The sequence below is a fragment of the Podarcis melisellensis genome, assembly GCF_964234715.1.
Source record: "Podarcis melisellensis genome assembly, chromosome: 8".
Classification (NCBI taxonomy): domain Eukaryota; kingdom Metazoa; phylum Chordata; class Lepidosauria; order Squamata; family Lacertidae; genus Podarcis; species Podarcis melisellensis.
The window spans coordinates 6,011,843-6,033,761 of NC_138540.1; the positions used below are offsets into that span (position 1 = coordinate 6,011,843).

At 43.1% G+C, this 21,919-nt stretch overlaps 1 protein-coding gene across 12 annotated transcripts in view; it reads left to right on the plus strand.

Annotated features, from left to right (window-relative positions):
• Nucleotides 1–21,919, plus strand: part of SLC23A2 (solute carrier family 23 member 2) — a 75,397-nt gene that overhangs the window by 38,262 nt on the left and 15,216 nt on the right. For all 12 annotated transcript variants that reach the window (XM_081922551.1, XM_081922540.1, XM_081922541.1 and 9 more), the window contains 6 exons: nucleotides 2,901–3,017; nucleotides 5,683–5,840; nucleotides 9,967–10,055; nucleotides 15,841–15,911; nucleotides 17,135–17,316; nucleotides 21,501–21,621. In XM_081922551.1, coding sequence (XP_081778677.1) covers nucleotides 2,901–3,017; nucleotides 5,683–5,840; nucleotides 9,967–10,055; nucleotides 15,841–15,911; nucleotides 17,135–17,316; nucleotides 21,501–21,621 — 738 coding nt within the window. The remainder of the gene's footprint in view (nucleotides 1–2,900; nucleotides 3,018–5,682; nucleotides 5,841–9,966; nucleotides 10,056–15,840; nucleotides 15,912–17,134; nucleotides 17,317–21,500; nucleotides 21,622–21,919) is intronic.

The following is a 21,919-nucleotide window of genomic DNA, read 5'->3' on the forward strand; positions in this document are numbered from 1 at the left end:
ACCTCTCTTCTTCTCTACATACAAAAGGAATCCTGTGAGAAGGCATGGCAGTTGAAAGACATTAAGAACCTAGCCTTCTGCACCCTCCTCTCTCACCGCCAGTCTCGCTGTCAGTGACTGTGTCCCAGGAGAGCGAGAATGGGAGAACCTCCCTGTAGGCAGGAGCTCTGTGAGGAGTGCTCCACAGATCTGACAAGATTGCCTGCTCCCTGCCACATGCTACTTTGAGAAATCTGGCATTAGTACAACTAGGTGTAACTATCCTGCATAACAAGCCGTTTTCCTTCATTAGCATCTCATTCAGTTCAACTGATGTCAGCCATGCTGTGCTCAGGGTTGAGTTGTCATGGTTGAAATCACAACCACAGGGAAAACTTAAAGTTCCCGTCAAAACAAAACAAAGGAACTCTCCATTGCCTTTTACAGAAGTATGTGTTTTGTTATTAAATCGGCACTGGAGTGGAAATAAAAATTCATCTGCTACTGTAGTTTCAATTATTCTCTCTGATACTAAACACAACATTGACGAGTAAATGAGTTTGGTTTTGGGCAGTGCTTTTTCTGGGGGGATGCAGGGGTTCGCATCCCCCTAAGCATTTTGTGAACCCAAGTTTGGCCTTATTGAGGGGCAGTTTTTCAATATGAGTAGGAAAATGAGAGTACCCCTATACATTTTTTTTAAAGAAAAAAAGGATTAATTTTGGGTCTCCTGTTCAACAACCAAATATAAATAATCAGCCAAATATGGATTCAAGTCAGCATGGTAGTTATACAAGCCCTTCTTTCCACTGAGATTGGTAAATTGAAAACATCCCCCTGGCTGTGGCCAATAAAAAGTATCTCTTAACAAATATTTAAAATGACTTCTGTGGATAGAGCTAGGCCAGTGGTTCCCAAACATTTTTTGGGCCCTTGCCCCATTGGTTCCATAAATTCATCTCCTGTACCTGCTACCCTATAAAAAGCATTATTCAGAAGGGCGGTTTGCACAACCCAATAAAGAAGAGAAAAACACAGTGAAATTCAAAACAGTAACAACCAGTTGTTCATTTATTCAGAATCCAATTTAAACTGTTTACTGTATTTACTGTAATTAATTCAACAAAACTGATGGACTTGATCCAGTGTGGCCAGTCTGATAGTTGTTTACACTTCTGGCACCCCTCTGCCTCTTAGTAGCCCCTGAGTGATTCCACTGGCCCCCAAGGGATGCTACTACTCTCTTTGGGAACCACTGATGTAAGCTGAACAACCATTTCATACCTTTTAGACCCTTTTATTCAGGGGTCAGCAAACTTTTCAGCAGGCGTCCGGTCCACTGTCCCTCAGACCTTGTGGGGGCCGGACTATATTTTGAAAAGGGGGAAAAAGGAACAAATTCCTATGCCCCACAAATAACCCAGAGATGCATTTTAAATAAAAGCATACATTCTACTCATGAAAAAAACACCAGGCAGGCCCCAGAGATTCATTTTAAATAAAAGGACACATTCTACTCATGTAAAAACACACTGATTCCCGGACCGTCTGTGGGCCGGATTGAGGAGGCGATTGGGCTGGATTCGGCCCCCGGCCTTAGTTTGCTTACCCATGCCTTTATTCCTAATCTGATGCCTATGTTTTGGTTTGTGTGTTTAGTTTCACTGTATTTAGTTTAGCTTCACTGTATTTGTCTATTTGCTGAATTGGGGGAAGAGCAGGATATAAATAGAATAAATAAATACCTAAATCTGTTCCTTCCTCTGTCCTCCTCCGTCTGCTCTCTGTCTTCTTTTCCTCTCCAAAAGGTGGTTGTGGGCCAATGCCCATGTGGTTCACAATAGTGATCCACCAGCAAAAGACCAAGATTCTACAGCACAGGTTGTGGCAGTTTACTGTAATTCTTTGCCCTGCATTAGAATAAGAAGAGTAACTAGCAATGAGGGGGTGAATCAGAAATGTGTCATGCGTAAACCTGAGGATACCATCAGTGTTTCTGATTTTTCACATTTTTGCTTACTATTCATAGAAACATTCTAGTTGCCAGAATTACAAGTGAGCCAACTCAGCACTCTTGGCTTTCCAAATTATTACTATGAAATATGAAAGACTTCAGTGAACGCTTGAAAAATATTGGGCAATGTATGGCCTTGATACTTACAATTGCAGAAAGACCAGCATACTTGGCTTCTTCTCGGTGTCTTAATGTTTGATCCTTGAGCAGTTTTTACCATGATGCTTTCAAATGTTATGGAGTCTAGAAACTTTATTTTTAAGCTGGATTTTTTTCACATTGGGCCTATAAACGGAACCATTGTTTTCTCTCCTGCTCTAGTAAGTGTGGTCAAACTTTTCATCCTGTTGTGTCTTGCCTAAATTCTAATGCAACCCTGATTTGAGTCTAACTCACTGAAAATTCAGCTATGTGTACTGAAAGGAATACATCCATTGTAGTAAGTAGGATTTGTACCATGAATTGTGAAATCTTGGTCTCTTATGCAAGATTTGCCATTATTACTATATTTATTCTTAAACGCCCCTTTCCTGATGATATGTGATTTGGTGTTCCTCATGCTCTATTTGTTTGTGTAATCCCATTGGCCATCATAATCTTTTTGGCATAATGTGCCATGGTTATATTACAAGAAGGGAATAATGCCCTGCTTGTGGGCAAAGGGAAGAGGTTGCTTATATGAAAGGGTGAGTGTGTGTGTACATATCTCTTGCATACTAAATTCAACAGATTACTTGAAAGCTAAAAGATCTTGCTTTTTAAGTGTGTGTATTGACGCTGCTTTGAAACAGGGCACAGATCTTGTCAAATGTGCTCTCGTAACCATGTTGCATATTGAACTGGTGCGTTCTTCTATAATACCTAATTACTAATTATTTGTTTCCCTCGCTTGATGTGTTTTTAACAGAGTTCGCTGGCGGAGACACTAGATAGCAGCGGAAGCTTGGATGCCCAAAGAACGGACATGATATATACAATTGAAGATGTTCCTCCCTGGTACCTCTGCATATTCTTGGGATTACAGGTACATATTGTGAGAAAAATATGGTGCTCTCATTATTCCTACTCAGCTGAAAAAAGCCTTAACTAATGCAGGCAAGCAACACAGGAATGAAAGATTTCAAGAACTGATGTTGGCTTACAGACAGTTTTCTCTTTGGTCCTAGTTCTCTGAATTTTAATTGCTGAAGCTGGGAAGGTGAGAAGCCAGCTCTTCTTTCACAGTACCTCATATTGGTAGCATATTGGTAAACTGGAGAGGGCAAAAGTATTTCTGGAGCCTCTGGAAATGTTTGTCCTACTGCTTATATAGTCAGTTCTTTACCTCAAAAGTCCACATGGATTTGCCCCAAAACTAAGTGCACTTGGTGCATTAATTTGGGAATTCTAAATACAACCCATAATCTTGTACTGCTGTTCTACCAACGGGATCCTGGGAATTTTGGTACTGTAGTCTGCACAGCCTTGTAGCCAAAATGAGGTATTTTAGAAGCAGAGGTGGCTCCACTAGGATTCAAAATGAGGTGGCTACCTCAGGCAGCAGGTCTTAAGATGTATTTAAGAGCATCAAGTAGGAGAGATACAGACCTGACCAAAGAACAGAACAAGCCCTATTGAAACAAACGGAAGCTTTGGAAGGTCATAGTAATGCTTTTGCAAAGTTTCCCTTCAAGTCATTGGGTCTTGTGCAGCAGAACTTCCCATTGCTCCTGTAGCCTGGGAAAGAAGTGCCATTTCGTTTGTGTGCTGCAGGGACTATACTGTCATCGATCTGGTCCTGCTGAAGGGATCCCTGTGTGTGTAGTTCAAGAGAAAAGACCCAAGGATCCTTTGCCTGCAGTTCTGTTTCCTGTCCTATGAGGAATGGTTGAAAGACCAGGGTAGGTGTAGCCTGAAGAAGAAAAGATTCAGTTGTGGACATGACAGTATCTGAAGGACTGTCATGTAAGGTGGAAGAGCTGTGTTATCTGTTGCTCCAGAGGGCAGGACTTCCAAGCAGATTCTGACTAAACCTTAGGAACTGTTTGGCAGTAATGCAGACTGCTTTGGCAGCTGGTGGGCTCTCCTTCACTAGAGGCATTTAGGCAAAGTCTGGATGGCTGTCTGTCACTGACTTCTGAATTGTAGATCCTGTACTGATCAGTAGGATCACTAGGTCCTTTCTAATGGATAAGCCTGCTGGCCCACAAACTCAATGGGGGGTTGGACTCGATGGCCCTTGTGGTCTCTTCCAACTCTATGATGCTATGATTCAATTTCCCCCATGCCCAGGAGTTCTGCTCTTGGTATCAAGGCATTTCTAAAGAAAAGATGCTTTCCAGTATGTTTTGTAAAAAAATTATTAAACTGTGCTTTTGAGTTCTTCATTTTTGCAGTGAAGCACCATGCCCTTTGAATATATAGGAACATTTGCTATTTATTATGTAGTAATACTTTGGGAGTTTGTCTATTTATAACTTATACAGCACCGCTCTCCTTAGAGCACAGTTTCCCAGAATCTTGCAATCAGGCAGAAATGAAGGTTGGAGATAACAATTCATTGATTATCTCCATTACAATCTTACATATAAATCTTCAAATTATGTTCCAGATCCTGCACTTGGCAGGGAACTGAACTGGATGACCTCCAAGATTCTGTCTGACCCATTCAATTGTATGCTTCTATATCCTTATTTTTTTTAAGAATGACTTAATACCCTCCAACATTACTCTGATGAATATAGGGACGTCCCATTCCATAATGATAATTTTAGTATTTATACCCCAGACATCTTATTGGGTTACCCCAGCACTCTGGGCAGCTTCCAACATATACAAAAACATAATAAATCATTCAACATTTAAAGAACTTCCCTATACAGGATTGCCTTCAGACGGCTTGGGGGTTGGATAACTCCATGCCCTCCAACATTTATCCAATGAAAATAGGGACATCCTAAGGAAAAGTGGGACATTCTGGGATCAAATCAGAAACCGGGATGGCACCTCTAAATCAGGGACATCCCTGGAAAATAGGGACACTTGGAGAGTCTGAGACTTCCATAGTTTCTGTGCAGTGGTTCTGCTCCAAGTCTTTATACAGAATCAGTCTCTTAGTCTTCATAGACTGGCAGCAGCTCTCCAGGGTCTTGGACAGTTCCTGTCAATGCAGCTGCCTGAGATCCTTCTGCATGCAGAGCAGGCACTTTATAACTGAGCTATGGCCCCCTCCCCAGTGTTTACCAAATCCACACTACAGAAAACAATAGTTTTCAGTAAGGTTTCTTGGTAGTATAATATATACCTGCTGATTTTATTTTACACTGGCGTTTCCTAACCCTTGGCAGGAATCTATCCCAAGTGAAGTTCTGCATTGAGACTTCATTCCTTAGGGAGTGGTGATGCTGTGCTCTCCAGATGGCTTTTAACAACCTATTGCATTGTTATCGTCTCATTTCTAGTTTGCTTTGTGCTGCGATGCAGCACCACTTCTGCTTTGCTCTTGCCAGACGGCGTGTGTCTTCACTGTTGAGTCCTGCTTCTAGAAATTGCTTATCCATAAGCAGGTGTTAATTGATGGCTGTTTGGAAGCAATTTGGAAATATATTGCGCTTGAAAAATAATGCTCTTGAGCTAATGGTAATGGTGTAAACAAACGGAAGGCAATCATATATCATGTTTGTAAATAAAATAACCCTCTGTATTTGCAGCATTACCTGACGTGTTTCAGTGGCACTATAGCAGTGCCCTTCTTGCTAGCAGATGCCATGTGTGTTGGATTTGACCAGTGGGCTACTAGCCAGCTGATTGGGACCATATTCTTCTGTGTTGGAATCACAACGTTGCTGCAAACAACCTTTGGGTGCAGGTAAGTTAAGAGGATGATATTTCACTGCCTGTTAACTGTTTAGAGGTACACCTCTCCCTGTCCCAAGCAACTAGTTCAACTTTGGCCAGTGATTCAAGAATTAAAGGTAAAGGTAAAGGTACCCCTGACCGTTAGGTCCAGTCATGGACGACTCTGGGGTTGCGACGCTCATCTCGCTTTATTGGCCGAGGCAGCCGGCGTACAGCTTCTGGGTCATGTGGCCAGCATGACTAAGCCGCTTCTGGCGAACCAGAGCAGCGCACGGAAATGCCGTTTACCTTCCCGCCGGAGTGGTACCTATTTATCTACTTGGACTTTGACATGCTTTTGAATTGCTAGGTGGGCAGGAGCAGGCACCGAGCAACGGGAGCTCACCCCGTCGTGGGGATTTGAACCGCCGGCCTTCTGATTGGCAAGTCCTAGGCTTTGTGGTTTAACCCACAGCGCCACCCGCGTCCCTCGATTCAATAATTAGTGCAGCTTAAATAAAAAAGTAGGTTAGAAATAAGTAGCCCGCCTGAGTATACATGTTAATTTATTAAAACATTAATTAGCTATTGGAACTTTTTTTAAAAAGCATGACTGATATTTCAAATATCTGAATCATGTGAACCTGCCTTATGCCAAGTGAGATGGTTGGTCCACTGGTTTTCTCTGAAAAAACTCCGCCAGAGGCCCTTCCCATCCTTCCGGTCATTTCCCGAGAGACGCTACTAACGATAGAGCATGGAGCCTTCTGCTTGCAAACATGCGCTTTGCCTCTGAACCAGAGCAAAGGGCCCTCATCCAGCTGCACGCATTTGTGGCACATTAGCAATCCAAAATGGGGACCAAAAGCAACAGCAACTGGCATCTTCTCAGGCTAAAATTCACTTCTCTGCCTTGCTAACTGGGGGTGATTCCAGCTCACTGTAAGCATTGAGGGGATAAACTAGTTGATACAAGTATGGTTGTGGAGAACACGCACTGTTTTGTGGGTAGTTTTGCTCTCTGTGCCTTTCCAAAAATATATATTTAACTCCCACACCCCTCAAAAATACCCCTTGTGGTAGCAGGGAATTCTGCTCCAGTACTTCTTTCTATATATTTATCCTAAATGTAACAAAAAGTTAAAATAATATTAACAATTCATTGTATTAGGCTCTTGTTATCTCCTTCCATGGCACCTGTTCTTCTAAGTAATATCAAGTCTTGGAGTCTTTCTCTCAAAAACAAGGTATTTGGCATAATATACATATGAAATAGAATATTGGGTGGTAAGATAGCAGCAGCTCAGTAGGAGAGTTCAGTTAAGCCTGTTTAAATAAACGAAGATGATTGAAGAGAATCTTCCCAAAGAAAAACCTCAAGCCCTGGGCAATACAATTTCAAGTTTCTTGAATTAAAGTAGATATTATCTAGTTTCATGTCAAGTGATCCACAGAAAGATATCAACTGTACCAATCTAAGGGACATTTTTTGTCCTTTGTTTTTTCCTGACTTGCTCAGAATGTTCCTGCTGTTTCTTCCAAGACATGATGCTATAGTTCCCAGAAAGGAAATCTTGCTCCTCCCTGTGAACTGACCTGCCCTGTAATTCTGACAAACCTTAAAAGAAGTTCTTCCCTGAGCAGAGGAAGCCCAAAGGCTATAGCAACCATATGTAAAAAATCTTCCTTAAAATAAGCACTAGAAGACAGAGCTCTCACTTCTGGTTTTCTCCCTGCAAAAACCAGTGCTAAGCATGGTTAGTACTGGCACACTGCATCGTGATGAAAGCAGACTGGGGAAGTGAGATGGAGGGAGTGTAAGAATCTACACCACACAGATGGTTTCCTAAGCGTGAACCGGAAATTTGAGAATGGTACTTCTGTACCAGACTACAGTCCTTTAATCTTCCCCTTTCTCTTTAAGTCAAACCTTTCTGTATTTTGCAAGCTCAAATTCCACTGGTACAAAAATACTTTTATGGTTTCTGGCTATTACTTCTGATTTTAAGAATCCAAGTTATTTATACCAGCATAGGTTCATCTAAAAAACTGTTAAACATCTTCATTATTGCTCTTGCCACCTGGATGAACTCTAAATGTGAATTAGTAGAACATAAGTGAATAGATACAAGATTGTTTGTACGCTCCAGCCTTTAAAATAGTCTGTCACAGTATCTCCAGATTTTCTCTTAAACCTTTTGGGTTCTCTGTGTACCTCATTTTTAGAATGCTTTATGTTTGTTAATTAACAAAATGTATATACTATTTGATTGTAACAAAACCTGTAACAAAGTAGCACTAATTCCTTCCACCCCACCCCAAGTTATACTTGAAAGTATTTGCTGCATCCTAGCTGACAGGCATTTGACAAAGGGGTTATTGTGACTGAACTGTTTGAGAAGCAAGAAATGCACTTGTTAAGTCTTATATGTCTCACATGTCCTAAATAAATTTGCTCGGAATAAGAAGTCACAGATTCTGTAAGATGCTAAAAAGATCAGTCCTTAATCACTATAAAAAGTGATCTCATGGCTTAAATGCAATTTGATTTAGGTATGTACAGACATGGACTGATTCTTATTTTTACCCCACAGAGAAGAAAGAAACCCTTTCTGGAACTAAATTCTAAACACTCAGTGATCTAACTTTTGAAGAATGTATTTAATTGCCTACACTTAATTAGAGGGCTTTTGAAAGGGTAATGTGTACGTGAGGGAGAAGAGCAACAACTTTACCAGGGGCAGAGCACAAGAGCCAACAAAATCCCCGTGATATTGAGTCATTCGCCCAGCGTACCTCTCTGCTATTGCAAAGAATAGTGTTCAGTTTTTGCTCCTGTTATAAATCAGGCAAATATTCCTTTGTGTTTCTTCCAGCATTGGCCTTACTTGATTGATATAGATAGTTGTGTGGGTTGCTCTTAAAAAGCAAATGCCACGGCTTATTGCCTGTGCAAATTTGAGTTGTTTATGTGCACTTTATAAATAATGATATTCTGCCAAAATATCTTGTATAATACAGATATTACACTTCACAAAGTTTAATATGTTGTCACAGCACCTCTGTGTGGTCACAAATACACTGGGTTGTATCAACAGTGTCACTCAGATGATGGTAAAGCTTCTATCAGCAGAACGGGATGGGAATCTTTTGGCTATTCCTCTTCCCCCCTTGTAGCTCCCCCCAAAAAAACCCCACCAATCTGCTCTAGAACCAGGGGTTCCGTGCCAACTTGAATAAAATATTGTGGGGGCCCAGATAAAGTAAGGCCCCCCTCGCATAATTGATCACATAACGCAGTGTACACACAGCATTTGAATGGGAATGCCCATCAACTTTGCGGGGGCCGAAGCCCCTATGGCCCCTAGGATTTGGCTCCTAGGTCTAGAACCTATTTCTTCCTAGGGCATGGGGAAGAGATTTCTAACCTGCCTCACACTATAAGGACTTGGGTGGGTAGAGACATTAAAAATGAATAGAATCATAGAGTTGGATCTATGAGGATCATTTAGTCCAACCCACTGCAATTCAGGAATATGCAGCTGTCCCTTACGGGGATCGAACAGGCAACCTTCATGTGATCAGCACCACACTGAGCAATTTTGAAACAATCACTGAGACTGCCTTTTATCTGGATCTTGGAGCTCATGTAAAGGAGCCCTGCTGGACCACCTGGTGCAGTTTCCTCTGACCTCTGAACTATGCAGAGCCTGAGCATTTAGGACTTTGAATTCTACTGCATAATAAATACATGACTACAGTATGGGGAAAATATTTATTAAACTGTCCATGCCACTTTCTAGAAAAAACTCCCAGGAGTGGATTGTATTAAAAAATATTACTTACCTGTCTCTTTCATGAGAGAGCTCACTCTAATATTGCCATTTTGCTAATTGGGTAATATAACACTGGCTGTGGCATGTCAGAAGCCCCCCAAATAGTCCACAGATAAGCTGGGATGTGGACTCCTTCCTCACCCTCATTTATCTTATTGGTATTTAAGTCAAGATTTTGTGTAATCTGGTCAAATGCATACTAACACATCCAAGAAGGACTTCTTCTGATCCTTCTTTTCCTTAGAAAAAAATCTGCATGGAAGTTATGACACTGCACAAAAAGTTTGAGGTATCTCCTTTTTCCCTTTTTCTTTCTTTCAGGTTACCTTTGTTCCAAGCCAGCGCTTTTGCATTCTTGGCTCCTGCCAGAGCTATTCTCTCTTTGGACAAATGGAGATGCAACAACACAGGTAAGAAAAAGCAATTTCCATCTTAATCTTTCAGGTAGTTCAGAGCGGGAGATGAAACAGAGGAAAGTTGTCTCAATGCAGATTTAATCTAGGAGATAATATTGTCTAAAGAGTAGAAACCATATTGAATTTTGAAAACACCCAGACAAATGCGGCAAATTCCATAGCCTGTCCCCAGGTATTTGCATGCCAAACTGGGATTCACATAAGCTTGCCAGGTTACTCTAGCATGCCAGTTTGGGCTTGACTCTAGCAGGTGAGTGAGTAGAGGTCCGTTTCAAGCTGGTTACTTACTATGTGAAGACTGTCTAACATGTTTTAGCCAAAGCTTTTGGTAAGGTTTTTGCTGTTCAAGTTGTTGTTATTTATTTATTTATACATCCCCCTCCCTTCTGGCTGGGTTTCCCCAGCCACTCAAGAGAGGTACCAGAATTTGTCTCCCGCTAGTACACATCACCTTGCCAACAACTACTGGTTTTCCCAGTAGTGATGTATGGAAGTGAAAGCTGGACCATAAAGAAGGCTGATCGCCGAAGAATGGATGCTTTTGAATTATGGTGCTGGAGGAGACTCTTGAGAGTCCCATGGACTGCAAGAAGATCAAACCTCACCATTCTGAAGGAAATCAGCCCTGAGTGCTCACTGGAAGGATAGATCCTGAAGCCGAGGCTCCAATACTTTGGCCACCTCATGAGAAGAGAAGACTCCCTGGAAAAGACCCTGATGTTGGGAAAGATGGAGGGCACAAGGAGAAGGGGATGACAGAGGACGAGATGGTGGGACAGTGTTCTTGAAGCTACGAACATGGAGTTTGACCAAACTGTAGGAGGCAGTGGAAGACAGGAGTGCCTGGCGTGCTCTGGTCCAGGGGGTCACGAAGAGTTGGAAATGACTAAACAACAACAACAACACTCATTAAACAAGTTTTTAAAAAAGTGTGGGCTGCTAGTAGTGATGGCTGTATGGATCCTGCATCTTCAGGGACTTCAGTGTCTAGATGCAATAGTGGGAGAGGAATGTTGCCTTCATCTCTGCATATGGGCTTCTTTTACCAGTTGCTGGAAACCACCAGAGGGGAGATTGCTCTTGTGCTTGAAACCTCTTGTGCCCAAATCCAGCTTGCTGGTTTCCCATGGGCATCTGGTTGGCCACTGTAAGAACAGGATGCTGGACTACATGGGGTATTGGCTTGATTCACCAAGCTCTTCTTATGTTACTAATGTTGAATTCAATTGGCTACTATGGGAATTGGCATGGAATGATCCAGCAGGGCTCCTCTTATGAACATGCAACTCCCTCCCCATTTGCATGGGGGAGTTCTGCCCCCACCCTGACCCCTTTCTGGTGCCGAAAATGGCACACATGTGCATGGTCCTATGCATACCAAATGCACACAATTGTGGAGTTGCCTGTATTCTTTGGTATAATGTTGTATGTATGACCTGTTTCACACAGCTGCCTGAATCTCCTCCTGTGGGTCTTCCCAAGCAATCTGAAAATATGTTGACGTATCTGTCTCTGCTCTTCTCTCTTCATGTGTCCTGAACCCCTGGCCACCAGTCCCGCTGGTGTATACAGTCCCAAGGGCAAATGTTAGGAGTCCCAACAGGTCAGGAAACACTGTCCATGTTCAATACTGAAAGCCAAGTCCATAGTCCAACAGTCAGGCCAGTCGGCCCCTGCAGCCGATCCAAGGGGTTCAGTCCTGTGAAGCTCTTAGGACAACCAAGCTGTGGTCATTCAACATGAGAAGTTGAGCAGACACAGCACCTCAGCTCTGCTTTTTTATCCCTTGAATCTTGATCGCAGCATCTGGGCTTGATAAGGCAGGTGACCCTCACCTGTCCTGAGCCTAATCCACTGACACACCTCCTCCTAGGTCAGCTAGTGAGCTGGGCTGGGGAGTCTAGCCTGCCTCAGCCTCCTAGAGACCCATGTACCTACAAGACCGCCTCTCCTGGTATGCCCCGTGGAGGACCTTAAGGTCCACAAATGACAACATTTTGGAGTTCCCAAGTCGCAAGGTGGGTAGATTGGTCTCAACTAGGGCCAGGGCCTTTTCATTACTGGCCCCACCTTAGTGGAATGCTTTGTCACAAGAAACTAGGGCCCTGCAGGACTTGACATCTTTCTGCAGGGTCTGCAAGACAGAGCTGTTCTGCCTGGCCTTTGGTTTGGACTCAGCCTGACCCTTATGTTTCCCTCCCCTTATGGTTTTGATCTATGGGCTACTTTTAAAATGAGGCTGCATTTTAAATTGGTTCTCCCCGCCCCCAATTATGTTTTTACTGTAATTTTACTGGTGTTAGCCTCCCTGAGCCCAGCTCTGGCCAGGGAGGGCGGGGTATAAATAATTATTATTTTTACTAGAGCATCTATGCCTCAGAGTCTGACATGTTCATGGAGACGGGGGGGCCCTCTGGCTGTGGTGATGGGTCCTGCTCCTCTGATTCCTGTGCACTGACCCTCATCCCCTCACCATCCCCCCCCCCCGTGTGTGTTTGTGAAAAGAAGCTAGCCTTAAAAAGTACAGTTTGAACTTGGCTTTTTCTACTAACTATAGTTGAGCATAACTGCAGTTTATCCTGGTCTGGATGTCACAAACAAGCTGTGGTTTGTCTAAAAAAGAGTAGCAGAACCCCAACTCCACATGGCCATGCCAGAGGAGGAGGAGGAGGTAGTGTGTGAACCAAGTGTTTCAGTTTGTCCTTCTAATGCTAAACCATTGTTTTTGTTTCCATGGTTATGGTAAACCATTGTTTATTCACAGCAAACACTAAAGAATGAGCCTGATTTCTACTCTGAAACCCCATTTTTTATTATTCCTGCCATGCTTATACAACATATTTATAGCATTATTTGGAGCCACAGTGTCTTGACTACATTGGCAAGTCTAAGGAAACTAGAACATGATAATTTTTGTGATGGTGGTGTGTGTGTGTTGTGTTTGTGTGTGTGTTCATTCTCCTACGTATATTCTTTCTGACAGGTCTTAACAGGGCAAACAAGTATAAAATAGCACAAAGTACTTTTGGAAATAATTGGCATGTTTACATGACTAGAGGCCAGGGCCAGATCTGTTACTTAAGACTACAGTGCAGCCAACGCTAATACTGCACTTGATGAGAAACAACTGTCCTATGAAGAAAGAGAGTAGCAACAGTGTCCACATTCTTAGCTGATTGCTTGCCTTTTCTGAAGGGGCTGCAGGTTCTTTTCCTGAGCATTTGAAAGCAGAAACCATTTTTGGAATGGTTAGAGAGACCCTACAAGTCCCAAAATGGAAACTGGTCCAGTGATTACATAGGTTTTTGTTTTTCCTTGCTGAATGTGGCACGGCCCAGCAAGGAAGCCGAATAGGAAAGCACTCTGCTACAAGATTTACCAAGCCCAGATGACTCAGGGCAACTTTGCTTTGAAGCACCTTTGGGAATCAAAATATATGCTGGGTTCCCAGGACAGCCTAAACAGATATCTAAGAAGATTATGTGGAATCATTTTTGAGACGGTGGCCTATCATTAGTTCCAAAGCTTGCAAAGAGTTCTTACCTCATCCTCCAAACAACAAGTATTCATGAAAAGCCAATATTGTTCCCATGTTGCAGGGAGCAATTAAGGCTGAGAGGTCTAAGGTCAGCTCTATATGTCCATGGTTGAACTGAGATTTGAACTCACTCTACTTGACATTGCAGGAAGTACCGTATTTTTCGCCCCATAGGACGCGCCAAGTTTTTTTGGGGGGAAATAAAGGAAAAAAAATTATTTTCCCCCCAGGCGCTTGCGGGGCAGGCAGTGGGGAGAAGCGCTCTTCTCCCCGCCACCCGCCTGCAGATCAGGTCCGGGGACAGTGGGAAGACGCGCTGCGCCTCCCCGCTGTCCCCGGAGCTTGCGGGGCTGGCGGCAGGGAGAAGCACGCGTCTCCCCGCCGTCAGCCTCCAAACCACTTCGGGAGACAGCGGGATGGCGGCGTTCCGCCTCCCCGCTGTCCCCCTACCTTGTGGGGCTGGCGCTGCGGCTCTCCTGAAGCCTGGAGAGCGAGAGGGGTCGGTGCGCACTTCAGCGAAAGCCTGCATTCGCCCCATAGGACGCACACGCATTTCCCCTTCATTTTTGGAAGGGAAAAAGTGCGTCCTATAGGGCGAAAAATACGGTAGTTTTGCAGTATGGTAGGAGGTCCTGTGACATGTGGAGGAGCCAAAGGGAGGGGCATTGTTACCACCAGTAGTTAAAAATCTCAAAAATACAGTGTGTAATACATACATTCACCAAGATTCAGGGTCCTTATTCTACAAGAGTGGTTTTTGTGTTGAGTAAATGTAGTGGAACAAGAAGCACACTTTCAACTGTATCGGCAGCTGCAAGAGAGGTTGACATATTCACTAAGTTTGGTAATTCCCAAATATTCAATGTGAATATGATATTTTGGGGTGGGGAGTGTTGCCTCTGTTTCCCTGATTGACTCGCCTTGGCTGGCTACTGATCTGCACCTTCATGCGCAGTCAGGAGACACGTGTCCATACGCTGCTCAGCTGACATCCTAGTTCCTTTGTAGTCCTGCAAATCCTCTTTTCCAAATGGATGGCAATAAAAAGGCAAACACTTCCAAATTCTAAAATAATAATCTCAAAACAAGTGTACAAAATAATATGCTTTCAATTTTGTTTGTACAATAATTGTGCTGCTTTGGTTTTCTGGTTACAGAATCTGTTTTTGTGTAGAAGCTCAGGACCCACTGGGCATCAGTGACACTGAGCATATATTCTTGCGTCCTAATTGCAGGATTTTAGGTCAAATAGCCTGACTGCAGCTCTAATAGATCAGGATGGCTACATTTCTGCACGCCTCAGGGAAGAGCTACTGTATGGAAATTAGGAATCATAAATATAGAACATTTTGTTTATGAAAAGAATCTTTGTCCTTTCTTCCTTGACCACTTCTAACCTTCATGAGGCGTCAGACGGGAGCTGCTATTGCGGTCTAGCCATCCCAATTAACAGGCGACAGATCTGGAGAAATAATATGCAAAAGTCACTTTATCTGCACTCTGAATCACCCCTCTGCAGCTCTTAAGAGGACCTTTGCCTCCTTTTGTGCCAACTCTGGTTACTTGTCCATTCCTAGTTTCAACAGTCTTGAAACTGGCATTAGAGATTAGCCCTTGAGGAATGAATTCATCTAGAACACAGCCTAAATACGGAATGAATGATTTACAAATTATGTGAGGGAACAAATAAACAACAATGAGGTGGTGTTTAAAAAGCAAAATATATGAAATGATGTCCATAAAAAGTGCTGGGGGTGGGGCAGATTGGTGGTGGTAGATCCTGTTCATTCACTAGAATGGCCAAACAGTTGGGTTAAAGGAAATAGGAGGTTCAGCACTGTACTAACCTCAGGAGCAACTCATAGGAATGTTGCCTGTGCCAGCCTTTCTAGCCATGGCCATTCAGATGCCAATTGATCACTGACAAGCAGATTCTGGAGGTGATGACTGTGCCTTGGTCTTACTACCCAACACCTGGTATTTGGGGGTATCATGGTTCAGTATCAACAGAGCAAGTTGCTAAAGTTCTGCGGTTGTCTTTCTTGGAGATTTTCATAGAAAATTCTTGGAGATTTTCATAGGTTGGACAGGTTGGAGATGCCTTAAGCAGACTATCCTCTTTGTGTTGTAATTCTGGACTTGGGCACCTTCTTGTTTCATACAGAATTTAATGCTGGGGTGCATGGAATCGTTGCACTTTATTTTGCCGTAATGCGAAATATTTCTTTTTGCCTTCCTAAGCTGTAATGATTACCAATGGAACAACAGAACTGCTGCATACGGAACATATCTGGTACCCTAGGATACGAGAGGTAACTTGCACCATGTAATCAGTCCCATGTCCTCACTTCAGTAGGTTCTTTTCATCCAGATGCCCTGCTACCTTGAACTGTTGAAATTGTTACCCTTTTTCGTTCTTCTCTTTGCATGCAACTTTTTCTACACATTCATTACATGCAGGTTTTAAACTTTTCTGTATGCCTGCGAAGCCCCCTCACCCTCCCCAAAACAACTTCAGGTGCACTATGGTCTTGTTGGAGACATGCGCCCATGTTAGGGGAGTTTGGCATTCTGCATCTTGTGATATACTCAGCTGACCAGTCATAGCCAAAATAACCAATTAGCTCCTACAAATTATTGGATTGTCTCTGCTCTGCAATGAGGATAATCCGCATTTATTGTGTTTCTGTTTTGGAAAGCCAAGTACAATTGTAAGGAGTGCCCAGTTTCCCCAAAGCCATGTGCAGATTTGCTATTCGGTTTCTCCTCCTCCTCTAATGATCATTCGTTAGATGCAAATATCCATAAGAATCCAGGAGAGTTGTCTCACTACAGGGGGAAAAAATAGAATAGACTCCAGTTCACACGTGTGTCATGGAACTTTTCTCCCATCCCATTGCTTTGGGCTGCCAGTTATTCCTCAATTTAAAAACATCCCCTCTCTCTTCCCCATCTTCAAACCGTAGTTCCATCCTGCCAAGAGGCCTGCAGCCAAGGGGGGCCTGGCAGTCTCCTGAGACCACAGCGCTGCTCTATGCCAGCTTCTAAAGAGCACGTGTGACCAAATGCATCATACACTCTGCCCCTAGGAGCTAAGAGCATCACCTCCGTGGCGCCACCAGCCCTTGCCGGTTCGATCTGAGAGCTTTAAAGGTTAGCTTGGAACCCAGGTCTTCCTGTATGACAGTGTGATGTGCTATGGACACAACGGCCAGGCTGGTCTAATGACCCCCGTTGTGCATTGAAAGCCAGCAGTGTGCTTAAGCGGTAAGAGGAAGTGGATGAAGTTGGGAGCTTTGCTATTGAACCGACTTCTGTTGGTACCACAGAACATACCTCTGACCTTCAGATATTCTTTAGCCCAGAAATCGTCTGCTTAAGCACTTAGCTGAATAACACATGCCATTGCCCAGTTCTGCCTAGTCACTGAATTATTTGACTTGCAGTTCATCCGCCCATTAAAAGAAACAAAAACTCTCAGAAACATAGAATTTCTTTAAAAATCTAAATTACTATTATTTTTCTCTGTGTTCAGATCCAAGGCGCTATTATTATGTCATCTTTGATAGAAGTGGTGATTGGGTTCCTGGGCCTGCCAGGAGCGCTCCTGAGATACATTGGACCTCTGACGATTACACCAACTGTGGCTCTCATTGGGCTCTCTGGCTTCCAGGCTGCTGGAGAAAGAGCAGGCAAACACTGGGGCATAGCCATGCTGTGAGTATCCTTTGTCCCTCAACAGTTGCTGAAATGCAGTCAGTCAGTATAAAACAGCCAATGTCTGTCACTATTGATCATTGCCTCTCCTAGGGGGTACTATGGGCCATTATCTTAAAGATGAATCTATGAAATGAGAATCCTTCTAAGTTATATTCTAAAGTATTTCTTAAGCGATGATGTGCTGGCTTTCCAGATGCCTAAAGCAGCTAACAATGAATGATGGGGGTGGAGACACTCCTTCAGGTATACTTGGCCAAAGCCTTTTAAGGCTTAAAGGTCGGCACCAACACTTTGAATTGTGCTCGGAAACGTACTGGGAGCCAATGTAGATCCTTTAAGACTGGATCTACATTGGATCCCAGTACATTTCCAATTCAGCAGTATCCCACTACTATTACAGAAAAAATGATTATGAGGCCTGGTGTTAGCACTTTTCTCCCAGAACTGTGGCATATTCATATGTTCAGAAGCAGAACGTCATTCTTAAGTCCTCTTGCAATCTTCATGCATATTCTACCCCTCCTCTAAGTTCTAGGTTCGGTGGCCATGTCTAAAACACGACCACTAAAGTCCAAGAAATCAGAATAAATGTGACTATTAGGAAAACTGTCTTCATTCCAAGTTGATCACTCAAATATTACCAGAATTGTTGATAATGTTTTTGTGTATGTGTGTTATCACCTGACCACAAGGCAGTCTCTAGGCAACTTACAATCAAGTTTAAAAACATACAAAACTGTTGGAATTTCAAATTAGCCATCAAATTGGGACACCAATCACCAGGAACTGCAGGGAAGATTATCAGCAACCCAAAGCAGCCCTACCTTTAGAGCCTTGGCTCAAGGGCCAGGTTCAAGTTAGATGGATTATTGACTCTTGGGGCACAGACTGACCTCCTAAATCAATGTTGTTATAGGAAGCAAGGCAGCCCTGAATTCACCCTGTCTCTGCAGTCTGACTCTGACCCACTTAATAGCAGGTGTGGATTGGAATGATGCATGAGGAGGTGCAGCCTGGTTGCTCTGGCAACAGGGATCCCAGCCCCCCCCCCCTTAGCGTGAGGACAGTATGAGGGTATTGTTTGCCATAATCATCAGTGGCAAAACGGACCTGCAGTTTCAGTACATTTACTTACATGATTCTGATGGCTAGGTATAGGTAAAGGTACCCCTGACCGTTAGGTCCAGTCGCAGATGACTTTGGGGTTGCGACGCTCATCTCACTTTACTGGCCGAGGGAGCCAGCATTTGTCTGCAGACAGCTTCCAGGTCATGTGGCCAGTATGACTAAGCTGCTTCTGGCGAACCAGAGCAGCGCACGGAAACGGCGTTTACCTTCCCGCCGGAGCGGTACCTATTTATCTACTTGCACTTTGACATGCTTTCGAACTGCTAGGTTGGCAGGAGCTGGGACCGAGCAACGGGAGCTCACCCCGTTGCAGGGATTCAAACTGCCGACCCTCTGATTGGCAAGCCCTAGGCTCTGTGGTTTAGACCACAGCACCACCCGCGTCCTTGGCCAGGACCATGTAATAAAGAAGTCATTTCAAGCTGTGTGGGTATTTTAATTCACAGAATCAGCAGCAGATTGAGGGAATAAATAGTTAGTTGTGAACAGGTGCAAAAAAAGTGTGCGAAAGAGTAGAAGCTGGTCTTAGGATGTTGGTGAACCCTCTTCACACAAGTGCACCCCCCAAAAAACAACAACACCCCAGCTACTTTGTATAAATAATTTGACAGCGCTAGATCAAATGCTGTTCCATAAAGAAGCCATATTTTAAAACTACCATTAAGGCTTTCACGTTTTAAAAAAAAAACAGCACAAGAAAGCTTTCTTTTTTTTACTCATTCATGCTTAGCAGAAGGTCATGGTATCAAATGATGCCACTGCAGAGTTCAGATCTTTGTGCCTGAAGGAGAAGAACAAAGGTCTTTGTCTGCTTCCTTTTGAGCTAGAGGTGATTTCGGCCTCACTCTTTTATATACTGGGATGTAACCTGCCCTCCTAGAATTTCAGGGAAGTTTGTTCAGGAATTTGTAGCTGTGTTCTCAGTGGATTAGCATTTCTCGAAGCTGTGTTTGGCACTTAACATAAAGACAGCCTTCTTCCAGCATAGGATGTCTGAACATGTATAATGGCACACACATTTTGTTGATAGGGGCATTCTGAGGATTTGGTTATGTAACTGGAAGCCCGCTTATTTCAGAGGCTAACAATTTAGACCTTAAGTTTGCTTACTTTGGCCATTGTTTCACATCCTGTGGCAGCCAAGTGAGGAAGCATGGCCCCTGAGCAGTACATTTATTTAATTGATTTATTGAGCCTTTCTTGAGCTCAAGGCAGCTTACAGGCAGTGTTAATGCAGCTTAAAACACATGATAGAAACAAGCACAGAAGATGAGATATCAGTCTAGCCCCCCCCCCCATTAAGCAATATGTAAATACCTAATATAAAAATAAGGGGAAATTCCAGGTCCCCACACAGTGAAGATCTTGACCCTGAGCTTAAAAAGAGAACCTGGTTGCCTAAACTTAAAAGAAAAAAACATTCATCTCCTAACTACCCTACTGACTACTTTGCAGACACGTAACGTTAGCACTGGGCAGGCTTGTTGTTGTTGTTGGTTTTGGTTTTGCTTCACTTCCTAAAATGTGGATTTCGGCAAGACTTCAAAACATGCTAAAGCCTAAGCTGGCCTCCCACGGTAGTAAGTTTGCTTCTCTCCCAGACAAAACTTCATCTGTTCTAGGGGGCATAAGTTTTGCAGGTGGAAAGGCAAATTCACTGTGGGATTTCAGTTCTTAAAGCTTGTGAGCGGAACAAATTAAATTAAGCTTATGCTTATAAAGTTCATTAAAAAAGAAAGAAAGAAATGGCAACATTAAGTAACTTTTTCATTTTAAAGGCTAATTCCTTACTTTCTCTGACTAAAAATAAAACTTTTTGCCATGATACAATTCTATTTCTGCAGGAGTTACTGTACTTTAAATATGCAGTTTTACTATTGCTTTAAATATACAACAATAAAACTGAGAAGTGATATGATAGTCACCTTCAAAAATCTAAAGTTGTATCCCAAGGAAGGTGGACCGAGTTAGTTTTCAAGTTAGCCAATGGATCCAAGTGTCAAGGAAGGAGATTCTGACTAAGCACGAGGAAGAAATTTATGACAGTAAGAGCTGTCCAACAGTGGAACAGACTCCCTCAGAAGGTGGTGGACTCCTTGGAGGATTTTAAGCAATGGTTGCGTGGCCAATTGTCAGGGATTCTTTAGTTCTCTGTGTGGGGCTGCCCTTGAGACTGACCCAGAAACTCCAGCAGGTGCAGAACTCAGCGGCGAGACTCCTTACGGGGTCCTTGCCACAGGATCACATTCACTCGGTGCTATACCAGCTGCACTGGCTCCCAGGTTTAAGGGTCAGGTTTAAGGGGCTGGTTTTGACCTTTAAAGCCCCACGCAGCCTAGGACCCTCGTACCTATGGTACCGCCTCTCCTGGTATGCCCCACGGAGGACCTTACGGTCTTCAAACAAAAACATCTTGGAGATCCTGGGCTGCAGGGAAATTAGACTGGCCTTGACTAGAGCCAGGGCCTTTTCGGCCGTGGCCCCGGCCTACTGAAATGCTCTCCCACAAGAGACCAGGGCCCTGCGGGATTTGACATCTTTCCGCAGGGCCTGCAAGACGGAGCTGTTCCGCCAGGCCTTTGGGCAGGATGCAGTTTGACTTACTTTCCTTTGTATAAAACAAGCCCCAAGGAGGCCCTTGTATGATCAGTGGAAACAGTTAGCCCTGGCAAGTATTAACAACTCTCAATTACACTCTGATAATTCTCACCTGCCCAGATTTTAACTTGCTTGAATTAATTTTAAGATGTATTTTAATTTATTGATGTCTGTTTTTATGCTTATTGGGTTGTTTTTATGATGTTAGCCGCTCTGAGCCCGGTCTCGGCCGGGGAGGGCTTGATACAAATAAAAATTTATTATTATTATTATTATTAGTTGCAATTCCTTCATTGCAGGGGATTGGACTAGATGATCCTTGCATCCCTTCCATCTCTGTTACTGTAAGCACAGCAGTAACTGCTAGAAACTGCAGTTGCTTCTGTTGGCTAACTATTACCTCAGTGAAGAGTTCATTGATTCATTAACTTTTCTCCTTCCTCTCCCTTCTCTAGGACTATTTTCCTAGTGCTATTGTTTTCTCAGTATGCCCGAAATGTCAAGTTCCCATTACCCATCTATAAATCAAAAAAAGGATGGACTGCATACCGGTTACAGCTTTTTAAGATGTTTCCTGTAAGTTCTCTCTTCAGCTTTCACTGTGTTTTATTGTTCTGTCTACTGGTGTTTATTTTAGTGTAATTCTATTTATTTTACAAAATTTGTATACTCCTTAGCTGTGCATAAAATCTCCAAGCAGTTTACAAAGAATATCAAGTTTGCATTTCAAATGTGAATAAAAGTCAACAGTAAAATCTAGTTTTTAAAAGGCAAAAAGAAGAAAACCAACAGATAAAAATATTCATTGTAAACGAAATTTACAGTTTAAAGTACACACCAACTTTATATGTCTCAGTAGACTTGCCTAAACAGG